The following is a 26,652-nucleotide window of genomic DNA, read 5'->3' as shown; positions in this document are numbered from 1 at the left end:
GGGAGGCGACTACCCACCATTGAGCAGGTTCCCTTCGTGACGCTAACTTTCTCACGTGATTGTTCAAAAGGCATTTTTTTAGGCATTCTGTGCTGTTGACTTTTAATTTGTTGAGTAAAAATTGGTTTGAATATAATGTTTTTGTTGTTTCTTTTGTTATTTATGGGAATGTCAATTGTATATATTTTTTGTTCATGTTGCTGCATGGAGGGTGACTCGACCCTCTGTCGAATTGTGTGTGAGAAATAAAAAGTTATGTAAAAAAAGGTTTAAATCGTTTTTTAGAGATTTATAAATATTTTAATCTGTTTCCTCTGCGTCATTTCAAGTGTTTATTTTGCTTTGTTTCCCCCTTTTTAAGTCATTCATAAAACATAATTAATGGTAATCAATGGATTAAACAACAATAGCAACCATTTGGGAGCCGAGAGAGGTGGATCCTTTTAGTGAGCCTAGCCGAAAAAGACGGTTCTCTTCAAAGAGTCGGAATTACCATCTCCAGAACGGACCATTTGAGTTTAATTTATGAACTCACTTTATATTATTTACTGCTGATTGGTGGTTTATGATATTGCGTATGATAAATATGTTGCTGGTGAGGTGCAATAAACATCAAAAAGTTCTATAACACAACTACCTGTCTGTTCTTCTCCATTCAACTGAGTTGAATACTACTCAGAAAGTATCATATTCCTCGACATATAACACGTATTTGTAATGTAACAAAAATAGTTATTTTCGCTGGTGACTACTTACTTGTATCTATAAAGTAACTGTTTCTAACTCAGTTACTTTTTGGTAAAATTAATATGTGTTCAAGGTAACGTACTCGACACTGTATATAACTGTCCATTATCGCCGTTTAATATCTGTGCGGTTTTGATACGGGGATGAAGGAGCTCCAAGGACTCCGGCCAGGAAGCGACTTCTCTTACCTTTGAACAAACGGCTGCCTGCTGCCGGCGTAATTGGGCTCGGAGGGGAAGTTTTCTGTCTGGAAATGACAATGAAAATTGTGTTTTTATTCATGACAAAAAAAGACAAAAAAACAAAAGGGCCTTAGCGCTTCACACTGTTCGCTGATGACATTAGACACAGGCGTGGATTGAAATGATCTGTGAAGCCTCTTTGACGCTGCCTGTACAAGGCAGGATTTAGCTTCCTTTTCTCTGTGTAAATGACACTAAATGGATTCTGTGGTGCTATCCGTTACGTATTAGAATTAGTCTCTATTCTGCCTACCTGCTGGATTGAAAGCAATGTCTGTCAAAAAATTGGGCATTTTGTTTAACAATTCTTTTCAGAATTGTTTTAATATGAATATTTGATGAAAAGCAGTTTTAGTTCTCTTATTTCACAGATTTACAGAAACTTGGTAAATAGGAAAAATAATGAATAAATAATAATAATGCTGGTTGTTTGAGGATTATAATACATTTACTTCAAAGCAGCTTTCAGGACACCTAAGTTGGCTGTACACAGAATATCAAACAACAATAATAAAACAAGCAAACCAAATAAAACCAAAGTAAAGTTAAAATTACAATTTAGGAAACTTACTGCTAAATGTTTCCTCAAGTTGAATGTTAAATTCTTAAATAGAGAAATCTCCGTTTGTTTTGGTAAACAAAGGAGACATTACATATTGTAGCTGGTGTTTCACATCCTTCTAAAGGGGAACCTGCTTTCAATGTGAGGCCAGGGGTGCTCCTCCTCTTCTGTGTTTTCATAGTCTGTATTTCTAAGCGATATTTTGGACCTGTTTTATCCGTAAACGACTTTTCCCCCCATTGAAGTTGAAAATGGTCACGTGACGAGGCCGCTCCGTTTGATTGGTCAAACATGGTAAAGCCTGGCTGACAGACGCGTACTTATGTCGAGAGGATTTATTAACTAACGAAGTAACGACTTCAATGTTGCCTAACGTAGCGGAGTAAAAATATAGTTTTTCTTCACAAATTTACTCACGTAAAAGTGAAAGTATAGGATGTAGCGAGCAGAGACGGGAGTCGTAGGCGAATTCAAAAATACTCCTCGAAGTACAAAAAGTAAATGTAATGGAGTAAATGTACTTTGTTACTACCCACCTCTCCCTCTGGCTTAGATCTACCTCAAAACTAATATTAGTCGATTTAAGTGTCATGTAACTTATTGAAATGTAGTTAATCTGTTTTTCTTTTTTAATTTAAAACAAAAACATCACTGCCAGGGACTTTTTGGGGACAATTTTACAAGCTCGAGGCCTAAATGCTGGCATGCACTTGCTGAGTTTTATTTTTTACATAGTACATATTTTTTATTGATGTTCACTTTTTTTGTGTACTGTTACCAAATGCTAAATCTCTTGCACCCTGGTCATCCTGGAAGGGGGATTACCACTTGTAAAGCCCCTTCTCAAGGTTTGTTATTTTCCTCATGCTGAAGTTTTTGAGTTGTCCCTTGCCCACACATTGGTTTAGGATCAGGTGATGGTGTAATTGTAACCTGTGCAGTCCTTTCAGACATTTTGTGATTAAGGGCTATCCAAATAAATGTGACTTGACTTGACTTGACATGATGGTATAGGTGATATCAGCCATATTGAATAAGTCTGGTCTTTTAAGGTATTTATTTCTTATTTTACTGTATTTACATTGATATTCATGAATGATTAGAGGTGTGGTGTGAAATATGAGGTAGTTCAAAATTAAACATTTTCTTTAAGTTTGTATTAAAAAGGCCCAAATGAGTTCAAAGAGCCTTTGTATAAAATTCCCCACCCACTCCCCTCCTTATATGTGCTGTTAGCTCACCCTTATCATTGGTGTTCTGGCCAATCAGCACATTAGGCTCAAAGGAAGGAGGCGGGAGGGATCGGGGTTACAGAGTAATATCACGCGTGTGGTCGTGTTTTGTTTTTTTTAGTTGTGGGATGTCAGGTCAAGTCAAGTCAAATTTATTTTTATAGGTCTTAATCACAAAATGTCTCAAGGGATTGAACAGGTCACTATTACACCATCCCCTGGTGAACGTAAGACAAGAACTGTTTCAAATACAGTCCAAATGCCAACCCAAACCCCAAAAAAGATAAAATAGGAAAATTTATTTAGGTGCTTCCAAGCATTTCACATACTTGCACGCGCCACAAAAGGAGATGCAATGATGACCTCACCCAGAAGATGTGGTCAGTAGGTGACATGTTTTTGAAGTTACATAGAACAACTTAAGTGTGAATTATCTTATTTTCCAGCACTTTTATTTTTGTTGAATGAGAAAAAAAAATCAATCACATTAATAATTTCGGTAATTTTACGTATTTTTGTTGTTTCACCTTGACTCAGCTTTGCCTTTTTAAAAAAAATTAGTTAAAATGATGTTCTATAAAATATTGCCGCTGAAAGTTATTTTTTCATCTTTTTTTATGGATTTCAATATTACACATACAATTATAACGAGCACGATCCATCACATTAGGCAATTTTGCTAAATGAATATATTTTGATTTATGTCTCTATTTACAGAAAAATAATGTTGTACAATGAATATTAAAAATGAATTGTATCAATTTTTAATATTTATTAATATTACAAAAAATTCTGCCAATTCAAAGGGCCGATACATAAAAGGGAATTTAACTAGTCTAATGCATTTTGATTGGATCTGCTATGTTAAATTTGAGGAATTGCAAATCTAGAAGCAACTAATTACCTTTAAAAAAAGCCTTTTTTACAATCAAACAAGTTGGGATTTTTATCGAATGCATACAATTAAGATTTAAAAACATTATGTGAAGCAGATAAATATTTTATGTCAGACTTACTGGGTTTTGCCTCATTTTTTATAAGGGTGGTGAGCCACCACTTTGTTAACAATTTCCTTTAGGGCTACTAAGTCATGTAAATCAAGTTCCTCTTAACATTTTGAAAAAAAATGTCAAAGTCAGTAGCAATTGGGCTTCTCTGACAACCAGGGCTTAGCAACTCTTATGGGAGAAAATGTATTTTGTAGTTCCATTCAATGATCCTGGATGTTATAAAAGAGTAAACAAGCGTGGGAACCTTGAGTGGCTAAAATGTGCAAAAGAAAGCCCCAACCCCAAAATCACATTTCTTCCCAGCAAAAGGTTTCTGGTGTGTTTTTTCTAGGAGGTTAAGACAATTTCCCTCTTATCGTTCCAGTAAAATTTACCTTAAGGTCCAATCTAAGGTGTACCCGAAGTAAACTGAATGCTGTTCTTGGACCATTTGATGAATATGGACAGTTTTGGATTATTTTAAACACTCTGATGTCTCATCTCATCTCATCAGCCGTACCGCTTATCCTCATCCCACTGCCCATCCCAGCTATCTCCGGGCAGTGGGCAGGGGACACCCTGAACTGGTTGCCAGCCAATCGCAGACACTCTGATGTTTTGTCCCAAATTGAATTATCACTGTAAATTCAATCAACATTGGAACAAACGGAAAAGGAGGGTCTTTTATTTCTCGCCTGATTTTTTTTTTCCTATCAAATGCAGTAAAGCATGAATTCAAATAAGAATAAAATAAATTCTAAGTAAACTCAAAAAACAACCTGATTCTGTAAGTAGCATATTTTTTGCTCTTTACCTCTCGCTATTTTGTCCAATTACTAGGCCAAACAATATTTGTAATGGCGTATTACACACATGTCCACAATGCTGCGATAATTATTAACAAATCGGAAGTGATGCAGTAAACCTAACAAAGGCAGTAACACTTTTTCTACTTTCTAAAAAGTAATTTACATAGAACTATGAAATTGAGAACCAGAGTACATAGAAAATCAATTGTGACCAACAAAGAGAGTTAAAGCAAAGCGTCTGAAACATAACTGTCAATAATGTCACGCCTGCCCCAGCACTGAAAAATGTGCATTTATAAAGAACCTGCTGTGACAACATCAACGTGTTTCCTTAAGGTACATCAAATTTAACAGCAGCAAAATCTGCAGAGCAGGCAAAAAAAAAAAAACCTCACGTTGCATGAAAATATTTAATATTGAGTTAGTTTTAGAACAAAATAGAATAAAATATGACACAATGATATAATTTGACAGGTATTGGTAAGTTAACTATCTACAGCTACAATTGCTTCTTTTTGTCACCCATTTGGATGGAAACCCCATTGGTTGACAAATGGTAAAGATACACTATCACCAAACATCATCTCGTGGTTGTCACAGTTGCCCATTTTCCCGGCACTTGGGCCCGCCCGTTTGGCGCCAGCTGCTGCTTGTTGCCTGATTGGCTTCCCACCTATTTAAACTCAGTGCTCTCATTCACTCCGTGTCAGTCCTTCAATGAACCTTTGCACTTGCAAGACGTGTATTTTGACTCAATCCGGTATTTTGCTCCAATCTCCAGTATCCAGTATCGATCCCGTCTGTCTCGCCCTCTCCGGTATCTTACTCCAGTCTCCAGTATCCGGTATCGATCCCGCCTGTCTCGTCCTGTCCGGTATCTTGCGCCAGTCTCCAGTATCTGGTATTGATCCCATCTGTCCTGCCCTGTCGGGTATCTTGTTCATGTATCAAGCATCCGGTATCGATCCCGTCTGTCCTGTCCTGTCAGGTATCGATCCCGTCTGTCCCGTCCTGTCCGGTATTTTGCTCGTGTATCAGGTATCGATCCTGTCTGTTCCGTCCTGTCCGGTATCTTGCTAGTGTATCAGGTATCGATCCCGTCTGTTCTGTCCTGTCCGGTATTTTGCTCGTGTATCAGGTATCGATCCCGTCTGTTCCGTCCTGTCCGGTATCTTGCTCGTGTATCTGGTATCGACCCCATCTGTACTGTCCGGTTTCAATCTAGTCTGCCCCTTGCTTCTTGTTTTCCCGCGCCTGTCTTCCCTGTCTCCCTTCTTCTGCCCAGTGATCGCCGGATCACTGGCGTTTGTGTTTACGCGCATGACTGCCCCATTCCAGTAAAATAAAGCTTGTGTGAAAACATTATGTGTCTGGTTCCACCGTCTGTTCGGGTTGACAGTGGTGCCCTATCAATGTGCACACATTCATAACCAGTATATTTCATTTGGTGCATTTTTACTACATTTTTATAAATATCTACGTTTGGATAGGGTTCTTACAAGAAAAAATAAAATAAACAATCACATGTGTGGGTACCGGAGGACAGCAGGACTTTAGTTCTTTGTGTTGTTCAAGATGAAAACTTCTGTACCAAAGTCATCATATAGTGTGACCAGCAGGGGTATTCTACTCCCCACACTTTAATTACCAGCCCTAATTTATGCATGGAAGCACATTCAAAGTACAATTTTGAGTAAGCACCAGATGAGTGTTGTTCTTGAACTTTTTTTCAGGTGTCGAACACTTTTTTTTCACCCCCAAACACGGGCACTTTTAAAGACTTTCAAAGCCAATTTTCCAATTTACCCAGTAACACTAAAATGCAATTTGTTAATCTTGCATATATATATATATATATATATATATATATATATATATATATATATATATATATATATATATATACCACAGCCATATCCCCCTAGTGGGAGGTGGCTAGAGTCATTTCTGATTCTTTTTTGGGAGATTGATTCAGAGGAGGGGATTCCCAGCCCAATTGAGGTGTTGCTCATTTTTATTTGAATCTCAAACTAAATTATAAAACAAATTGTTTTGCCATACAAACAAGAAATACTGAACACATTTACATAGATATATGATCTTTTATATATATATATATATATATATATATATATATATATATATATATATATATATATATATATATATATATATATATATATATATATATATATATATATATATATATATATATATATATATATATAGATATAGATAGATAGATGGATACAATTGTCATCGTAGGTGCATGTCCACTTTGAGAAGGATAAACTAAAAAGAAAAATCCAGAAATCATAATGCATAATTTTGTAATCATGCTGCGTATATGTATAGGTTGAGGACTCATCTGAACTGATACAAATCTGTACAGAAATGGCACTGTAGTTTAGTGTAAAACATAATCAAAGTAAATTAGACAAAAACACTTGTGGGCTTCAACTTTAAAGCCATGACATTAAACAAAAAAAGACATATTTGAGTGTGCCGCTCATGGCGCAACATCCGTAACCTTGAAACCTTTCATTAGAGGAAAGTCATAAATCAAGGCCCATATTTCAATTTTTCATCTGACATTCAGATGAGGGACACAACTAATTGATTTCTTGGATTCATTTATGTACGTTTTTATTTCTCTGGCAATTACAGCTGACATTTAAGTATTACGTGACCAAAGTTAGTATTTTCTCACACTCATCTTTAGTTTTTGGCTCAGTCATTTGCTGAAATGTGTTTTTGAATCAGACAGAATTTTATGACCATAGCTAGGGGTGTCCTTATATACGTTAAACAGTTCTGATACCGCCATTGCAGACAGGGTATTGCTCAATAACGATATTATCCTATCCGCAGTCATTATCTAGTGGTGAGAGAGGGAGGGTGTGAGGGATCGACGGAGGGAGCGAGGTTGCAAGGGAGGGAGCAAGGAAAAAGCGAAGGAGGTAGATAAAAAGAGAGAGAGAGGTTTTTTAAACATATATTCTCTATGACTCCCTATAATTTGTGACTGTGATATTCAATTTATGTTATCACTGCAAAACAAAAGTCTTATTCTATTGGCAAATGGTTTTGTTCATAGCCTTTTTCGCCTTGTTAACTGCAATTTTAACATTTTCCTATTAAAATTAAAAAAAATGTCTAGCAAGGACAAAGATATTTGATATTGAAGTTTAGAGCATATTTTGCTCATTTTTATTTGAATCAAAATATTTATCAAAATAAATTATAAAACAAATTGTTTTGCCATACAAACAAGAAATACTGAACACATTTACATTGAGATATGATGATCTTTACTTAATTCAATAAATCTTTAGTTTCGTGACGACCGTAAATGTTGAACTACAGAGCGCACCTGATTATTAACTCAGCCAACTATTTTTTTCAAGAAAAAAAACATTTTGAACATACATAGGCCGCACTTGACTATAAACCAGATGGGCCCAAATTGAAACACGAGAGATTTACAATAATATATAATATAGGGTACCTTAACCCCTTAACGTTCTGACGGCCCGCTGGTGGGCCACTGGACTTTTAAAAAAGCAAATACGTGTCCGTTCTAAACTGTTGGGATTCAATATATGATTACCATTTAAAAAAAAAAATACTCATCAGAGAAACATCACGATCAGTCTAAAACAAGTTCCCCGAAAACTAAACGGCCAACTATACGGCCAACTCAACTGAATGACCATGAAAATGTCTTCATTACATCAAGAACAATCCATAGAATTCAGCCATGCAGAATACTTACTCCAAAACACAAGATACTACCATCAGATGAATAGAAATCCGCCTAAAAGTTTTCATTTCTGCTTCGTTGGATGTTGCTTCTTGTAATTCGTTCGTTTTGCTCACATTATTTTCTTGTACAATTAGACTCTTAAAATGATTCCCTATATGGCCCTTCCCTTTCGATTGACACCTTTTCCATGATGAGGGTCTGTCCATGCTAATTGTATTTATGCACAAAGCGTGAAGTTACATTAAGTTACATCGGGTTTCCACAAGAAATTCGCAGAAATAAATCACTGTTCTCAAACATTAACACTATTCGGATCCATTCGTTTTAATAACAGTCTTTGTTTTTTAATTTTTTGAAAATGAATTGAACTTTTAACATGAATTGGATCACCAGTGACTTCCAGGAAAAGGCTGGATGGCAACCAAGAAAGATTGGTGACGCTGGAAAGACATGACTTCCAGGAAAGTCTGGCACGGGTGTGTGATGCTAGCTACCCCACGCACGGCACTCGCAAGAGGGCACCAACCATTGCTACGGAACAGGACAATAAGCAATACCCCTAGAGTCTCCAGAGAGGGGGGGGGGGGGGGGATGAGAGACTCAGGAGGACGGATTCAATGGCAACGGCTATGGCACGAATACAGACGACGAGACGGCTTTCCCAAACCACACTACCGGGGGCTGTGTTAGAAGCAAAGTGCAACTGCGGGAAAATCAGCAAAAACGCAAGGCGCCTCAAGATACATCAACCCAGGACTATCTGTGGTAAAGGGGAAAGCAGATGCAGCGCATGGTGGAAACACTCAGTGAGACGTAGGAGGACTCCAGTCAGGAAGCACCCCACAGTACAGGAGACCTCTCCGCATCTGCCGCACCCCTTGTCCACAGAGTCCCATGTTAAACAACCCTGGTGGGGTAAGCCAGCTCTGGATTAGGAGGGAGATATTTAGCTGGGGACCAGGAGAAGATGGGCAGTGACTGGCCATCACTGCCAGCCCGCCAACTTGAGGGCGTGGTGAATCAGGGTCGAAACGCCAAGTAACGGTTGGTCAACACCTGATGACATCTTCTCCTGGTTGAAAGCTAACGTCACTTTTTTGGGAGACTGTTAAGAGTGGCACTATTTTGTGTATGTTATGCTTTATTTTCAAACAGTTAAAAGAACACCACCTGACCAACCAATCGAAAAAGGTTTTTAAATGATATTATGAAAATTCAAATAATCTAGATTGTTCTGAGTCCAAATATGCTGTTAATCTAAATTTACTTAGCTTTTTTTCCCCAGCAATAGTTGACTGGGAATAATGGATCACGGCCAGAATACTTCAGATACTGCCGGTTCCTACTCTCAGCAGTAGACTATGGGAGATAATAGTGCAGTTTATTTTAGGGGGAAATACAAAGAAGGGCTGTCACGTCCACCAGAAGTGCACCCTGCTGGTCCCAGCGCACAGCAATGCGATCGGGGATAATGGATCCCAGTCAAAACAGTTTCGACATTTTAGCCCACAAAGGCACGCCTCAAAGGCCTAAACAGAGAAATAGATGTGCTCTGCCGGCCCCTGATCTTAAGAATAGATGACAGGGGATAATGTAAGAATTAATGCAGTTAATTTTAAGCAGAATTACAAATATTAAGAGCTGCCAGGCCCTACAAAAATGTGCCTTGCTGGTCCCAGCTCGCAGCAACACGCGATCAGAAATAACAGATCGCGACCAACACGATGCTTTTCATTTTAGCCAGGTCACAATGGTATTCTTAAGAGGCCTGAATTCCCCCAAAATGTGCTCTTCCAGACACTGCTCTCAGTTTATTATAGGTAAGGATTGTGATCGGAGATAAAGGATCGAAGACTATTTTTTAACCTGCAATGCACAGAGGCTACAACCACAATTTTATCTGCGTACTTAAACATTTGGTCAGGGCTTTAAAGTCTACTTGCAAACAATATTAAAAATATTGGCTCATGCTAAATGTAAAACGACAAGTTGTCTTTGGAACTTGGATTTACCAACAAATCCACACCCGCACATTGTAAAATACTTGATATACAGACTAAACCAGTATACACTTATCAATGTGCGGTATGCCTTAAACAAAACTTAGACGTAGACGTGCGACAACTGATAGCTGACAACAGTACTATGAGACACTCACAAAGAGTTACATATAAGACATAACAGCAGTTTAATAACCACAAGAACAAACTACAGAAATTAACTACAGAAATTAGATCGTAATCAAGTATTTTCTGAACTGCCCAGGTTTCGGTGGTGATACCATTTGTGTTTCTACAGAGTTTTGGTATGATTAACAGTATATGATGTTTACGTTTCCTTTTTTCAATCTGCCGATTTTGAAAAATTGTAATCATCAAAGAATGGGCTGGCAATCGATTCATCGAATAATTGATTGATTGATTGATTGATCGAACGATCAATTTATTGCTTGGCTGATTGATTAATTGGTTGATTGATTGATTGATTTGTCGGTTGGTTGATGGATTGATTGATTGAATAGGGAACCAAGAAATTTGATAAAACATGACACTTGGTTTAGAAAAGCCACACTTACTTTTAAGCTAGATGTTTTTTTCACTTGTAGTCTCCTGGGCATGATATACTGTAACCACCATAAAAAATAGACAAAACCAAGATAAAAAAAAACATAAAAAATAAAACAACAACAACATAAAACTAATAGATCAAATAAACCGCAAGAAACCCCAGGGAAAGGAGCCTGTCTTGGAGATTCCAAAAACAATTGGATACAATTGAACTCTGAGTGTGTTTGTATGTGACTTATAGGCTCCAAAACATCTGACTTGATTTTGGTGTAAATTAACACAGTTCTACTTTAGGCCTCAGCTAGGTTTCATGTCAGGGAACTCCCAATAAATACCAATAAAATTGATAAACATCTGCTTTCGTGAGGTCTTCTTTATTGTGGTCTTTAACACATACTGGTGGCCAGATCGGGTAGTGCAGCTCCTGATCACAGACCCTTCCAAGCAGCAGAATCCAACATTCTACTGGCCAAAAATGCTTTTAATTACATATTTGCAATGTATTGAGTTCCTCATTGTAAAGCCATAATGTCCCAGTTAATGCCACAACACTCTTCCTCAGTGTTGAATTGTCGTTGTGCTTATTCTGCATTATCTCTTTAAAGATCCCTGCAACCTTCATCTTTACAGATGCCGGTTCTACTCCGCAACCACATCGTCGCCCTGACGAAATCTACAGTGGCACATGGAGATATCGGTTATAAGCCAGTTATAAGAAAGCCTGCAAGCAGAGCCATAACAGAAAATTTGACATTAAGCTGCTTTTGCCTTTTACACACAACCCAGTGAAGCGGGATATTGCAGCGCTTTCACAAATAGCCAAGGCATCCCACCATGGAGTGCTTGTGCGACTGAAGTCTGGGGGCCCCGGCGTCAGCTGCGAGAAAACTCCTTGGACGGGGACATCGATTTTGACAAGGTAGTATGAGTTTTGCTTGTCAAGGTTTACGCGGTTCCTGCATTTGTAGTGCATTGACTTGAGTGAATGTTGCTGATTTTATTTCAAACTCCTTTTAGGGTTAGCTGGTTTTGTATTTCAGATTAAAATAACCAGAAATTTCAAAATGACTGGTCAGGATTGACATTTTTAATAAAAAAAATATCTGATCCAATCTCAAAATGGAAACAATAACTTATATCCTCAAATCTCATTTAACATTGTAATGTATGGCAGTGTAACTCAATTAAACCAAAAGAATATATACATTTGAGTGTAGTAGGCATTTTAAGTACATGGTGCGTTAAACTTTATGCTTGCCAAAAATGATCAGTTTTGCTTGGGTTAGACCATATCAGAAAGAATAAAGTAGTAGAGAACCATCCATTATTTTTTGTATAGTAAGAAAACTGTACTTAAAATAAGTACCTTCTGCTATAGGCAGTAAAAAAATATGGTTTTTTTTCACTTCATGAGAAAATGAAATTTGAGAATAAAGTTAATAGCTAATACTTAAACTACGCAAAATAATCTGCAAGTAAAAACATATTTTTTGGAAGCGGCAAACATTTAAATGTTAGCCTATTGGCAGAATGTTTTACTCATTCTAAGTATCTGTATTTCTTGTTCTAAGATGTTTTTTTTCTTTCTTCAAATTAATAAGAAAAACTGTCCTTAGAATCAAAAAATGTGTTCTTATCCTGGAATTGCTCATTCTAGGAAATGTATTACCTTGATTAGAAAAACAAGCTTTGAGTCAGGAAAACAACCCATCATCTGCTGGATAAAACCAATTTGCTTATCTTAGACCAGGGGTAGGGAACCTATGGCTCGGGAGCCATATACGGCTCTTTGCATGAGTACATATGGCTCCGAAATAAAATGTTACTATTGCACATCTCTCTGTGGCGTTCCAAAGTCAAGGGATATCATCCCGATTTTGGTCCATATAAAGCCGAAGCAACTTAATGCAGAAGTTTGATAAGAAACCATTTAAACTGATAAATAAAAACGCTGGCAAACGACTTTGATTGGGTGAGCAGTGCAAGGCACCTCCTTCTCTCTCTCTCGCTCAGTGCAGTCTACACCGAAAGTGAATATGACAATATGCTTATCGATTGCAGTAATTTTTCGACATTTTTACAAAAGAATGTTGCATGCAGATTGTTTTGAAACTGTTATTAAGGACAAATTTAATGGAAAAAAAATGGCCTCAACACTCTTAACTGAAGGTGGAAGACAAATTGTAAATGGCATATTTACACTGATTTGGGACACAGGATTTGTCATTATTATCATGGCATACATTTGATTAAATCATCAAATGACACGCAGTGAAATTGAATGTGCTGAGGAATTAGCTTTTGTCTAAAGAGCATGTTTGGCATTTTTTTTAATTTTGTCTGAAAATATATGATAAGGTTCTCTCATTTTTTTTCAAAAACATTTTTTGCTTTTATGGCTCTTTGGGTCAACAAGGTTCCTGACCCCTGTCTTGGATGGTGTCTTCTTTTACCCCCCAAAACAAGTAAAAGTATCTTAGAATAAGAAAAACTACACCGGGAATTTGATACATTGAGGTAATATTTTATTTTTAGCAGTGTTGAATGACATCCTGCTCCCTGTTGCAAAAAGATAAATAAAGATAATTCACTCATACAGTGCTTCTCAATTATTCCCCCAGGAAGAAGAAAACGTCTCGCGGATGAGCTTTTCATCGATTGATTCTCTTTTTTAAGTGATCACATAATATTGGTAGGAAACAAAACAATGATCGCTCTCTTTCCACCCATACCCTCATTCCTATTAAACGAGTTATACTTTTATTTGTGTAACTTATTGGTCTGATAAACTTTCCACTCCATGCTATTTTTTTTAAAAATCAGACATTCTCCCCTCGGAGCTTTGCGCCCCCTGCAGGGTCGCACCCTACTAAGAAAATAGCTGAAAATATTGATTCTTTTCAGGGTAGTTGTCTTTATTTGATATATATTAAGTTTTGAATGATCATTTTTCTTCTTTAAGTTATTTTATTTGGTCTGTCCAATATAGTAACAACTATAAAACATATTGTATGTGAATGTATAAATGTGCACATTTTAGGAGATTCACTCACCCAAACTGCTAAATTAGATAATTTTGATCATTTTTAGATAAAATATCTTTAAATATGAAACTTTATTCTTAAAATAAGAAAATATCCGCCAATGGGAAATGATTTATTTGTTTGCAGTATGAGCAAGCTCAGTTTGGATGAACTTTCTTTGATTTTTTTTATTACATTATTTCTATGTACCTTTCTATGTTGTGTACCTTGTTCTCCCTGTGAATACACATGTGATGTTTAGCCAAAGCTATATAACTCGAGTTAGATTCAATTTCCCGGAGGAAGTGGTTGTTTTACATCAGGGGTCGCAAACTCAATTTCCTGGGTAAGATTGGGCTGCATCGGGTTTCCACAACAAATGCTCAGAAATTCAGATTCAGATTCAGATATACTTTTTTGTCATTCTTGTACACGTGTATACAGAATGAAATGTCGATACATCTGACCCGCACAGTTTCCTTAAATGTACAGACATAAATAAAATCTTGTATTGAGTTGGAGTATTAAAGTACTAATAATATACTAAATAAAGCACTGTTCTCAAATATTAATACTATTCGGATTTATTTTTGTTAATAACAGTCTTTATTTTTTTAGTTTTCTGAAAATGAATTGAACTTTTAACATGAATTACTCTGCATTTGGCTTTCTTGCTAAATTGATTTATTGTAACATTGGATTTTATCCACACCTTCATGGCTCAAAGCAACAGCCAACACAAAAGTCAGACTCTTTTGAGTCATGCAGAAAATGAAAGAAGCTAATACAGTGAAGTTATATTTCATTATCAAGGTCAAGCATACAGTATAAAATATGTTTAACAAACTTGCCCGTAGAGAGAAACTCACTGAAAGTTAGGAGCAAGGTGCATCCACTGTCCTTTGTAAATATATATATATATATATATATATATATATATATATATATATATATATATATATATATATATATATATAGCCCATCCCAGCTATCTTCATGCAGTGGGCAGGGGACACCCTGAACCGGTTGCCAGCCAGTTGCAGGGCACACAGAGACAGACAGCTTACTCGCTCATTCACATCTAGGGACAATTTGGACAATTAACCTGAACTGCATGCTTTCGGAATGTGGGAGGAAACTGGAGTGCCCGGAGGAAACACACGCAACCACGGGGAGAACATGCAAACTCCACACAGGAAGGTTCGATCTCATGACATCAGAACTGTGCTGCACACATGCTAACCACTGCGCCCCCGTGCTGCCTGACTGTTGAAACAATTACTTGAATGATCGGATAAAAATTATATAATTAATTTATGAAACAAATATTATGTGAATGTTATGAAGTATATTGCAGTAAACTAGTCTAAGGGCCCGGTCACACAGCCATTTGCGTCTGTGTCGCGGCTGAATCACGGCCAGAAATGTCTGCCCGTGAAGCAGACGCCGTTGCCCGCGGTGGAAAATGCGCAAAATTGGCCAACCCGCTGTTCATCCGTGGTATGCCCGCGAAACAGACGCCGGCGGCTGTTCCGCTTCCTCATCGCGTCAGTTCCACGTCCTTTCCGCGTGTGGACCATGGGTATAAAAGCTGCCGAGCCGGGCTGAAGACATCATAACCGCTCAAGACACAGTCCCGTGAAGATCAAGATTTCAAGCTATGGCACCGAAGAAGAAGCCAATATGTTATTATTGTAATAGTTTTTCATTTTTATTTTATTATCTTGTTATGAAATGAAAAGAAATGTCAAGAAATAAAAATTGATTACGACGAGGTCACTACGGTGACGGGGATCCACGTTCACCCCTTGACGTCTCGAGCACAACTGACGTGTGCTCGGCAAATCGCGCTGAATCTACGCGGAGAAAGGCGTTTGACCGTCACACGTGTTACACACGCTAATTCACTGGATAACACCGCGATACAGGCGCAGAACAAACGTGCTATGACCGTGCTCCACCCGCGATTATCCGCTAAAGTTTCGCGTCCTACCCGCGTGTAACCACGCCCTGGCCGCGGCCGTAGCACGTCGTTCCGCGTCTGTACCGCGTCATTACCTCGTGTGTACCACGTGTGCCGCCCGCTGTTACCCGTGGTCTAAAGTTTTGAGCAGCGCAAAACTTTTTCGCGCGGCCAACCGCGTGTGAATTTCTTGCCGCGTGTAAAAAGCACAGCTGTATCTCGTCTGTATCGCGATCTCAAAGCGTCCAACAGCGTCTGCTTCACGGGCAGAAATTTCTGGTCGTGATTCAGCCGCGATACAGACGCAAACGGCTGTGTGACCGGGCCCTAACAAAAGAACTATTCCCAACAGTTTCAAATCAAGCGGTTAGTCGTTTTTAATGTTTAAATGACGGATCTTTGTTCTTTGGGCTGAATATGTGTAATTTCAAATAAGTTTGTCAGGCACTGACTGACATAATGCTCAAGCTTTCTTCTATCGTGAAATGCGTGCGTATAAAATGTGAAATGCACTTCATCAAAATTGTATTTGCTTGAATGTTACTTGAGTCTTACCGAGGCGAGTGACACTGTCCGACGTGCTCTAAATGTTCTTGCATCACTAAGGTACTGCCATGATACGCAAGGTCGACTTTGTAAACTTTGCAAGTAGTAATTTCATTCATTCTATCCAGGCTGAAATGTTTCCAAATTTTAGAAGTTTTGGTACACATACTTGGTGTTGACATATTAATTACTAGCTGGTAATGCTCGAGACAGAGACACTGTTACGCATGAGCGAGATTATATTCATGTAAAGATGCCTCACTCTGTTGGAAAAAAAAACTGTCTGGCTACAACATTCGACAACGGAATTAATTGTTGAATTTCTCTGTTTGCGATTTTGTCGAGAACATCAACTACTAATGATTAACCCTACTTGCAAAATCTGCCTAACTAATTAGCACTGAGGTAACAAACATAACAAACTAATGTGGGACACACTAAGATTAAGATTTAAAATATACCGTGTTTATTCTTGTATAAAGCACACTTTGTCATGATTGCCATGGCGCCCACTTGGCCGCGCCTGTGTGTGTTACGGTTGCCGTGGTGCCCAATTGCCCTGCCCGTGTGTGTCACGGTTGCAATGGTGCCCAATTGGCCCCGCCCGTGTTGTGCCAGGTGCGGCTCGTTTAGAGATTGACTTTCTGTGTATGTAAAGCTCAGTGCTCTTGTGCTTCAGTGTCAGCCCGTCAACCAACTTCTGCCCCACAAGACGTGGGTTCTGTTCTGTTTACCTGTGATATCTGCAGTCCGGTATTGTTCCCGTTTATTTTTGTATTGTTTAATTTCAGGTTCCAGTTTTGTTTTCCGTCTATTCTTGTCCTGTGGGTTAGTTTCTCCAGTTTTGGTTCCCGTCTAGTTTCTCCTGTTTATTTTCGTTACCCTGATTCGTTATCGATCTCGTCGGTCTCTGGCGCCCTGTCCTTCCACGCCAGACCGGCTTCCTGACGTGCATGACTCCCCATTTCCCATAAAATAAAGGGCTTGTGTGAGAACGTCTGTTATGGTTCTGACACACTTTTCTGTAAACAAAAGAACTAAAAGTTTTGGTGTCCATAATACACAAAGTTTTATGGTAGTATATTACCATATTTTAGCAATTATTGAAAAATAATACTGACCACATTTGCACATCATTTGATGCAACAGAATTTGAACCGGATTGCAGCTGTGAGAGCGTTGTTTCTATACAACTATACGACAAGGGTTATAAATGACATAGGAAAAGGGTTAAGCTTTTATCACATAATTACACCAGTTTTACTTGGTACCACATTTTTAAAAACATGTGGCCATGAATAAAATAATAGATTGACAGAATAATCCATGAGCACAACACATAATACTAATACTACTACTACTACTACTACTACTACTACTACTACTACTACTACTACTACTAATAATAATAATAATAATAATAATAATAATAATAACAACAATATCAATAATAATAATAATAATAATAATAATGATAATAATGATAATAATAATAATGAAAGTAATGGAATTTTTTTATTTTCCTTCAAAGTCTGATTCAGAGTCCATCATTGTTTTTAATAATGGCTCATTGATTGATGAAGTCCAATGCCTTTTTTATAACTCTAGTGGTCTAGTGCAGTGGTTCTCAACAGGTCTGACTCCAGGACCCACCATCGCACTCAAATTACAAGCTGCGATCCAAATTAAGAAAAAAATTCCACTTCTCAGATTTGTGGAATGAAAAAACTGAGCAGTTTAAAGCAGAAATATATATATTTTTTTCCCCGAAACAAATTGGCCAGCAAAATCAAAAGTACTTTGAATACCGTAGGTACTCATGAATTTTAGACGTTATTGCACAAATGCAACCCCCTAAACCTGCTTAAAAAGATCCACATATTAATATAAATTAGTAGTTAAGTATTAATAGAATGTGAACCTAAACAACAATATTTTTTAATTATGTTGATAATAAAGATTAATATAACTGTAAAAAGCTAAGACACATAACATTTTTAAACCAGTTCCTGTAGTTTCCAGCACCGCGTCAATAGCAGACAATCATCGACCATTTTGGTATTCTGCAATCATTTCCTACTTCGAATCAATAGTTCTTGTTACTGTTGTCCACCTTTCCATCCCCTTCTCAACAACTCTCTTGGGATTATTTATTATGGGCAGGTAAGGAAATAAAACCAATACATTCACAATAAAATGAAATGTGGTCACTCGAACACAGGGAGGTGCCTGAACAGGAAGAAGAGTTTGAGCAAGGTATCATCGCTATCTGATATTAAGGAGCGTAATTGACCCTCTGTTTTTATCTTCTTCTTGGGATTATTTTGCCATGGCAAAGGCCAGCGACCCACTGAAAACAGGTTTGTGACCCACTTTTGGTTCCCGACCCACTAGTTTAGAAAGACTGGCCTAGTGGTTACAAATCAGCGCTCTTGCCATCGTGAACAGGATTCCATTGCAATAGTTCTTGACTAAATGCTTGGGATCTACAATGCTTAGTTTTAGCTAAAATAAATAAATGAAAGGCTTTTCATCAAAAACGAGAGGTGCGTGATATACACAGGTGTGTGTTCTGAGCAAATAAATACCGTAACTTTCATGGTCCTGGGTTGCGAGTTTCAGCCCCCCTTTTACATGATTTTGATATAAACTAGAACAGGGTGGAGGTTGCGTCACCTGGCAGACACGACAAAATGATTTGGACGCGCCTTTATCGTGCCATATGTGTCTTTTTGGCAAGGCACAGAAAGGCAAGCATTAGCACTTTCATTAGTGCCCTTTTCCCTTCATCTTGAGAATAATGTGTTTGCGTTAATCACACCCACGTAGCACAGCGACTGGTGACAGCGCCAGGCCTTGTCATCTGCGCTAGCATCTCCAAATGTGAGCCTGACCCAGATATTTACATCGTGTACGGACACACCATCCCGGGCAAGCGCTACAAGCTCCAGGGTTTGTTCATCTTTTTCATAGCCACATTCAAGTACTTTTTAAGAACTTTTAAAGCCTATTTTCCAATTTCTACAGGTGACATTAAGACAAGAAAACTGGTGTCAATCGTGTATTTTGCAAAAGCATAAATACATCTGCAGTTTGAATATGTGATTTTTAATCTTGAATGTGCATTTATCAAGACATGTGATTTTTAGATCTAAAGTAAATCACAAATATCTATGTAGATCTGAAAATATGCATGTATTTCAGACAAATACCTCCTCTCATTGCTGGGTAGAAATAATAATATGTAGCTTGCATTTTCAGTTGCAGGAAGTTCTTCCTATTACAATATACCAGTAGGAGGTGCTACCTTTTTTTTTCTGCATGGCCCATAAAAAAATGTTCACAACTAATACGCACTAATGTACAATTGATAGTGTCCTGTTCAGGGGTAGCATGCACCTGTCCTCTTGGGCCGGCCCGGAGGTGACCCCGAAGCTTCATAAGACAATGCCATAAAAACTAATGCCAGCTGTCGTTAATCATGAGGGAAGAACAAATGCAAAGGCAAGGTCATGCCACCAGAGAGCAGTGTCAGTGTTATTTTCAAGCAGACTTGTTGAGAAAAATGGCAACAATTTAAAGCATTTGAAGCATCTAATACACAACTTTACAATTAAAGGATTTTCAACGATTTCAAGCACCTGTACGAACTCTGAGGCTCCCTTGGCCAATTATCATGTTAGCGTGTGCCGCTCGGATGAGCCTGCCATATAAGGGCTGCTCCCTGCCAGCTCAGGATGAAGCTCGTCTGATCTGACCCATATTTGGGATGAAAAAACGCGATTGTTGGGGTTACGCCGAGCGCATCTCACTGTCTAGCGCCCACCGGTCGGGTAATGCGATGGGACAAGCTGCTCAAACACCTGTCCGCTCCAACATCTCAGGCTGCGTTTTGTTTTCTGAGGATCTGCAGGGGGTCACAGCAGCCTTGTTCAAAACTCACGCTGTTTGCACAGGAAGCGAGGGAGGGGTACGCAAGCAGTGCCTCATTATGTGACCTGCAGGCGTAGTAGCACTTTGCGAGAGAACGAATGTGGATAAAACGTTAACCTTATCAGTGAAATGCCAACTAAAACAAAGTTGTCATATCATGCTTCATTTGCAAAGTGTTTGCCTTAAGCCAACCAAAGTGATAACAGGTTAAAAAAATAAAGAATAATAATAATAATAATAATAATAATTTCCTTGAATTGTCATAAAGAGTGGTATTCCATTATACGAGCACCTCTGCACACAAAAATGTAATACACATGATATACGTTGCTTTACCAAGGTATATCTTGACCATGAGCAGTCCCAGAGGCTACCACTAGATACAGCTTGAGACCGCTCCATGCCTGTGACCCCTCACCATCATCAGCTCAGTTCAGTCTCCGCTAGGGATACAATTTAGGTCAGCCAAAAACACCCCTCCTCATCCCGAGTCTTCACAAAACAAATATTTTGGGTTTGTTTCGGGCTTGGTCCCTCAAATCAACATAAGTGGTCGGGCTCGAGTGGTGTCGGGCTTTAACACCCACAGAAAGGGTGGGGATGGATTTTTTAGGTCCGATCTTACCTTAAGTTGTGCGCATGTGCCTCCTGCTGTCAGCCCCCTGATTCCTCACTACTATTTATACCTGTAGAGTACCTGTATTCCGCAGCAAGTTAGTTTCCATCCCTTCTGTTTAATTGGAATTTATAACATCTGCTTTTTGTGAATTTCGTAAGGTTTCAGAGAAAAAAAGAGAATAATGCCGATTGAAACGAAGAAATAAATATTACAAAAACACGAAACCTGTGTTTTTGTGAATGTCCAAGCCAAGTACAATTAGGAAGCAGCGAGTGCTGATCACAAAGCCGTGTAAGAGTTTACGCAGATCTCTGCTGCAATAATTTCCAAAGGACATAGCAGAGAAGCTGGACCCTACAAAATATATTTGAGAGGCGCTGGCTGAGTGGGAACACATCTCTACTCTAGAAATAAAACAGCTCTTTTTAATGACAATTGCCTTGTGTATAATATGTTGAATGGCAGGCAGAGACCTGTTGAAAGAGAACAATTCAGTTCATCTAAAAGGGCCAAAGAAAGTGAATGATAAAAATTGAAACAGGCAAAATAATGAGAAAACCTAGCAGTAAAAATTGTTGTGTATTCAAAATAATTTAAAGTAACAGTAATTTTAATTTAAAGCGTACAATAATTGCTTAAGTATAATCGAAAGCTGTGAGCTGCCACTCCTGGTGAACCCCCTAAGTCTACTACTGCACCTCCACACCTTTGTCACAGACCCTCACAATAAAATCACACTATATATATATATATATATATATATATATATATATATATATATATATATATATATATATATATATATATATATATATATATATATATATATATATATATATATATATATATATATATATATATATATGAACAAAGGAACGGGGGAATAATGTACACTGTTGTAATACTTAACGCCCCCTGGTGGTAGAAAAAAATAATAGAGAAATATAATAAATATAACAAGCCAAAATACATGACCTATCATATAAACATGCATTTTTATAACACTCGTAGGTTGAGAAAAAAATAACATTGATTTCATTTCATTTTACATAGCATGACCCTCAGAGAAGAAGCTGACACAATTGTCTGCCATCTTGCTGCTACAGGTACACAAAGAGTTAAAAAAAAAACGGGCATTAAAACAACATAGTGCGTTTTGGTCACTTTTATTTGCCGTTTCTGTCCTTTTTTTGTGCTCTCTAACACTCGTTTCCGGTTGCTCTACACCATTCAAATGATAAATGTGTTTATTTTATTACATTTATTTCAATACAATATTTTTGACAAACAAGATAAAGTGTTTTAAAGTAGAGAAAAACCTAAGTACACTGAACCAAATATTTTGGTGGTCGGGTAGGAATTTATTTTTTGCAGGGTACCACAATACTGGAAGAATATATATTTTTTAAAGTAAATATAAACATAAAAAAAAAAAACTTGTCTTATCAAACAGGGTAGAAGATTTTTTTGCATTTTTTTCTCAAAGTGGCTAAAATCATGTATATATTTTAAATGAGAAACCATCTCCGGTCTGCTAAGTAATCAAGTCTTAACTTGACTATTGGCAAAAACTTTGGCTCGTTTTAAAGTGTATTTCTTTCTTAATTTTTCAGAAATGTTACAATATTACAATAAGAATATGCATATTCAAAATAAGCATAATTATATTTTGAATGGTAGATGGTTCTATTAATTGTACTCATTTTTCTAATCTTGCTCAAATAACTACAATAAAATATCTTACATTTTGCAAAAAATATACTCTTTTTTTCTTTTTCTGTCATTTCAGCAGGAACATATTTGTTGCAATACGCAGTGTCTTACCTGTATCACCGACATCCTGTTTGCTGGAGTTTCTGTGCTCAGGCCTGCGAAGCTGGAGTGGCAACCTGCCCTGGGTACAGTCAGGCTGTTGGGGGTGGTCTTCAAGTACATGACCTCGGACCTGGGCAGCGTGAGCGGCAGGGGGCTCTGGTAGTCGAAGCAAATGGGCGAAGTAATGAGCGAGGGGCTGCTCACCACGTTCATGCGGCTGGCCGAATCTCTCTCCTCCATCTCGCTTTGCACCAACATGATGTCACTTTTGTTGATCCGCTTCTTTTTGCCCTTCCCTGCCGGGGGATTGGTGTACTCAGGCATGCGGCAGTTATAATTCCCACTTTCTTTATCCTGATGCTTGGACTTGACGGCTATGGCGGTCATGACGGCGAGGAGCATGACAGAGATGATGCAGAGGGTAACGATGAGGGGAAGGGATACGTCCCAGTGCTGCTGCTCACCGCTCACACCGGAGCCACCGCCGGCTGCCGCCGCTTCCGCGTTGGCCTTGATGACCAGCTTAGCTACGGCGGATAAGGGAGGCTTGCCGTGGTCAGTTACCTTAACAACCAGCTCCACCACGGGCGAGACCTCTTCCCACAAGGCTTGCGTGGTGCGAACTTCACCGCCGAGGGGATCCATGTCGAACAGGTGGTCGTCGTTCCCCTCTGTGATCTCATAGGTCAAGTGTCCGCTTTCCCCGTGGTCGTGGTCCACCGCTTTCACCGTAGCCACAATGTAGCCGATCCCCACGTTGCGAGGCACGGGGATTTCCGCCGTATCGTTTTGAAGGAGCGGTAGAATAATGACCGGGAGATTGTCGTTTACGTCGAGGATGTTGACCCTGACAGTGGAGGTGCTTTCCATGTGAGGGGAGCCGCCGTCTTTGGCCTGGACTTTGAACTCAAAAGATTTTGTCTGCTCGTAGTTGAAAGAGCGCGAGGCGTAGATGGCGCCGTTGGTGGGGTTGACGGAAACATACGTGTAAACGGACACTTCACCAATGTGCGATGGCAATATGGAGTAGGTCACGGTGCCGTTGCGGCCTACGTCCGGGTCGTGGGCCAGCACGGAGCCCAGGTACTCTCCCGGGATGTTGTTCTCAGGCACCTGTAGAATGTAAACAGCCTTGGTAAAGCGGGGCGGGTTGTCGTTCTCGTCCAGGATTTTCACAGTAAACGACTTGGTGTAGTTCAAAGAGGGGATGCCATTGTCCCGGGCCACAATGGTAACGTTGTACTCGTCCTTAGCCTCCCGGTCCAAAGGTCTGTCAGTGAGCAGCGTATAGAAATTGTCATTGTTCTCCTGCAAGCGAAAGGGGACACTGCCCAGCACACGGCACTGGAGCTGACCATTTCGTCCAGAATCTTTATCCGTCACTCTGACAAGCGCGATGACTGATTCGGAGGGCGCCGCTTCGCTGATGGCACCCTGCCGCACGGAAACAAAACTGATTATCGGTGAGTTGTCATTTTTGTCAAGCACTTTGACAGTGATTTTGGCATGGCCCGGTATGGGGTTGGGCCCAAGATCCTTGGCCTGCACATCAAATTCGATAATGGGATTTTCCTCATAGTCAATTTCCCCCTGAACTTTGATGACTCCAGTATTGGGGTCGATCGAGAACAAATCTTGTATTCGCTCGGAGGCATATCCCGTGAAGGAGTAAACCACTTGTCCGTTGCTTCCTTCATCGTGGTCAGTGGCATTCAAATCTATGAGAACTTTCCCGGGCGGGGAATTCTCCGGGAGTTCTAGCACATAAGAGGATTTCTCAAAAACGGGGCTGTTGTCGTTTGAATCCGTCACCCTGACGTTGATCTGCATGGAGCCCGATCGGGGGTACTCCCCTCCATCAATGGCGGTGAGGAGGAGGGTGTGATGGCTCTGGTCCTCCCTATCCAAAGGTCTCTGAACCACCAGCTCCGGATAAATCGTACCGTCGCCTCTTACTTTTAAATCCAGTGAGAAGGTATTGTAATCATCTCTGGTGACCTGATAAGTCTTGATCCCGTTCTCGCCGGTGTCTGAGTCATGTGCGATGGTCAGCGGGAAACGAGTGCCTGCTGCCGCGTTCTCGGAGATGTCTATGTTGACGTGATCAGAAGGGAAACCGGGCGAGTTGTCATTGATGTCTGTTATGTCGATCTTGATCATGCATATTTCTTTGTCGTTGGCAAACACTTCCATTGAGAGCTGACACTTTGGGTTGCGCCTGCACAAGGTCTCTCTGTCAATCCTTTGTTTGGTGAAAATAAGTCCACTCTCCGGGTCCACGTCCACCAGGTGTGGCGCGGAATTCTCCAGCACTCTGAAGTTAGATTTTTTTCCTCTCTCCGGGGTCCCATATCCACCGTCTTTCGCTATATTACCTATGACAGTGCCGGGTCCTTGCTCCTCCGGGACGGAATAACTGAGGTTTTTCAATGTCAGGGCTTTAACCCACAGCAGAAGGAAGATTGGAACAGAGAGACGCATCCCTTCAGTTGGATATGCGGTATTGGTGCTCGGGAGAGAAAGAAAAGGGGGAGAGGGAAAAAAAACGGTGACTTTCAACCTGTTGATTATTCCACAAAACCTTTAGACGACTATATCCATAGCGGGCATGTTCCTGCCCGCTTAATTGGATATTGAATCGATTTTTGAGCCCCCTTTAATGAGCATTAGCCTTTTCACATGCCGCTCTACGATGATGAACTCTTTCTGTAAACAAAGATGACCACCCGACGACACCACATGCATGAATTAAAGATCAAATTCAACATTGGAATGCTTTGTTTCCCCTCTCGGTGGGACTCCCACAATGAATAATCGATGAGAATAAAGTATTAATATTCCCCTCTGCGTCCAAGGTTAAAGCATGGTGAAGGTTAGAGCTCGTCTTTCAATTGGAAGAAGAAAAAAGGAGGAGAGAAAAGACTCAAAAAAGGAGAGAGGCGCATTGCCCTCATGCGACATCTCCTCGGTGCAAAGCCCCAAAATGCACCATCGCGTCTGCGTTTACCACTGCCGGTGCATTGTGACTTTAGTCTTCGGTGCGGCACACTGTTGCATCGAGGTGCAGATTTCGCTGTGTGCGCGTGCGCCTCCTCCGGTAAAGTGCACGGAGCAAAGGGATCGGGGCTGCAGCCGTACGCTTCGCCCTCCCCTTCCTCCAGCACAACCTTTGTGTGTTCCTTTCGCCGAGCGGCCACTTTTTCCTCCCTCCCTTTTTTTGTGGTCCTCTAATCAGTCCTCTAATCCCGTAATCCAGTCGGATCCGAAGGCGCTCCTGTTTGCATCCATCAACCGCGCCACTCTTATCTGTTGCACGGCGGAGGAAGACGGAGAGGGAAAATAAGGCGCGAGATGATTGAAGATAATCAGAACGAGTCGCTTCTCCTCCTCAACTGTTGAAAGCTGCTCCCCCTCCTCTCCTTTCTCCCGGTTTCTCCTCCCTCCTTCCCTGCCTCCCCTCTTCTTTTTGCCGCACACTCCAGCACCTTGCGCGCGCGCACTTTAGTGCTCCCTTCGCAGCTCCGATGAGTGAGCGGTGACAGTAGTGATGGGTCCTTTGCGAACGAAACGGCCCTTTGATGAGCAAGAGAGCCAGCTCCCAAACAAAAAAAGGGCTGCTCAAAATGGTCACTCTCTCTCTTGCTCTTTTTCATCTCTTTTCAAACATATTTTTTCTCTCTCTTTTTTGTCTTCCTGACTACTTTCTCTCTCTCTATTTCTCTCTCTCATTCTCTTTCTCTTTCTCTCTCTCTTTCTCTCTCTCTCTCTCTCTCTCTCTTCCTCTCTATATCTCCCCCTCTCTCTTTCTCTCTCTTTCCCCCTCTCTCCCTCTCCCTCCC

General features: G+C 39.8%; 1 protein-coding gene across 1 annotated transcript in view; it reads right to left on the bottom strand.

Moving 5' to 3' along the window:
• Positions 1 to 26,273, bottom strand: part of LOC148353184 (protocadherin-17-like) — a 69,215-nt gene extending 42,942 nt beyond the window's left edge. Inside the window, exons 1-2 of the mRNA XM_088352923.1 lie at positions 22,823 to 26,273; positions 936 to 994 (exon numbers count right to left, since the gene is read on the bottom strand). Coding sequence (XP_088209049.1) covers positions 936 to 994; positions 22,823 to 25,294 — 2,531 coding nt within the window. The 5' untranslated portion in view covers positions 25,295 to 26,273. The remainder of the gene's footprint in view (positions 1 to 935; positions 995 to 22,822) is intronic.
• Between the last annotated feature and the right edge of the window lie 379 nt (positions 26,274 to 26,652).

Source organism: Urocampus carinirostris, chromosome 14, assembly GCF_059441175.1.
Source record: "Urocampus carinirostris isolate Australia breed hairy pipefish chromosome 14, RoL_Ucar_1.0, whole genome shotgun sequence".
Taxonomy (NCBI): Eukaryota; Metazoa; Chordata; class Actinopteri; order Syngnathiformes; family Syngnathidae; genus Urocampus; species Urocampus carinirostris.
This window is presented reverse-complemented; position numbering and strand designations above follow the sequence as displayed.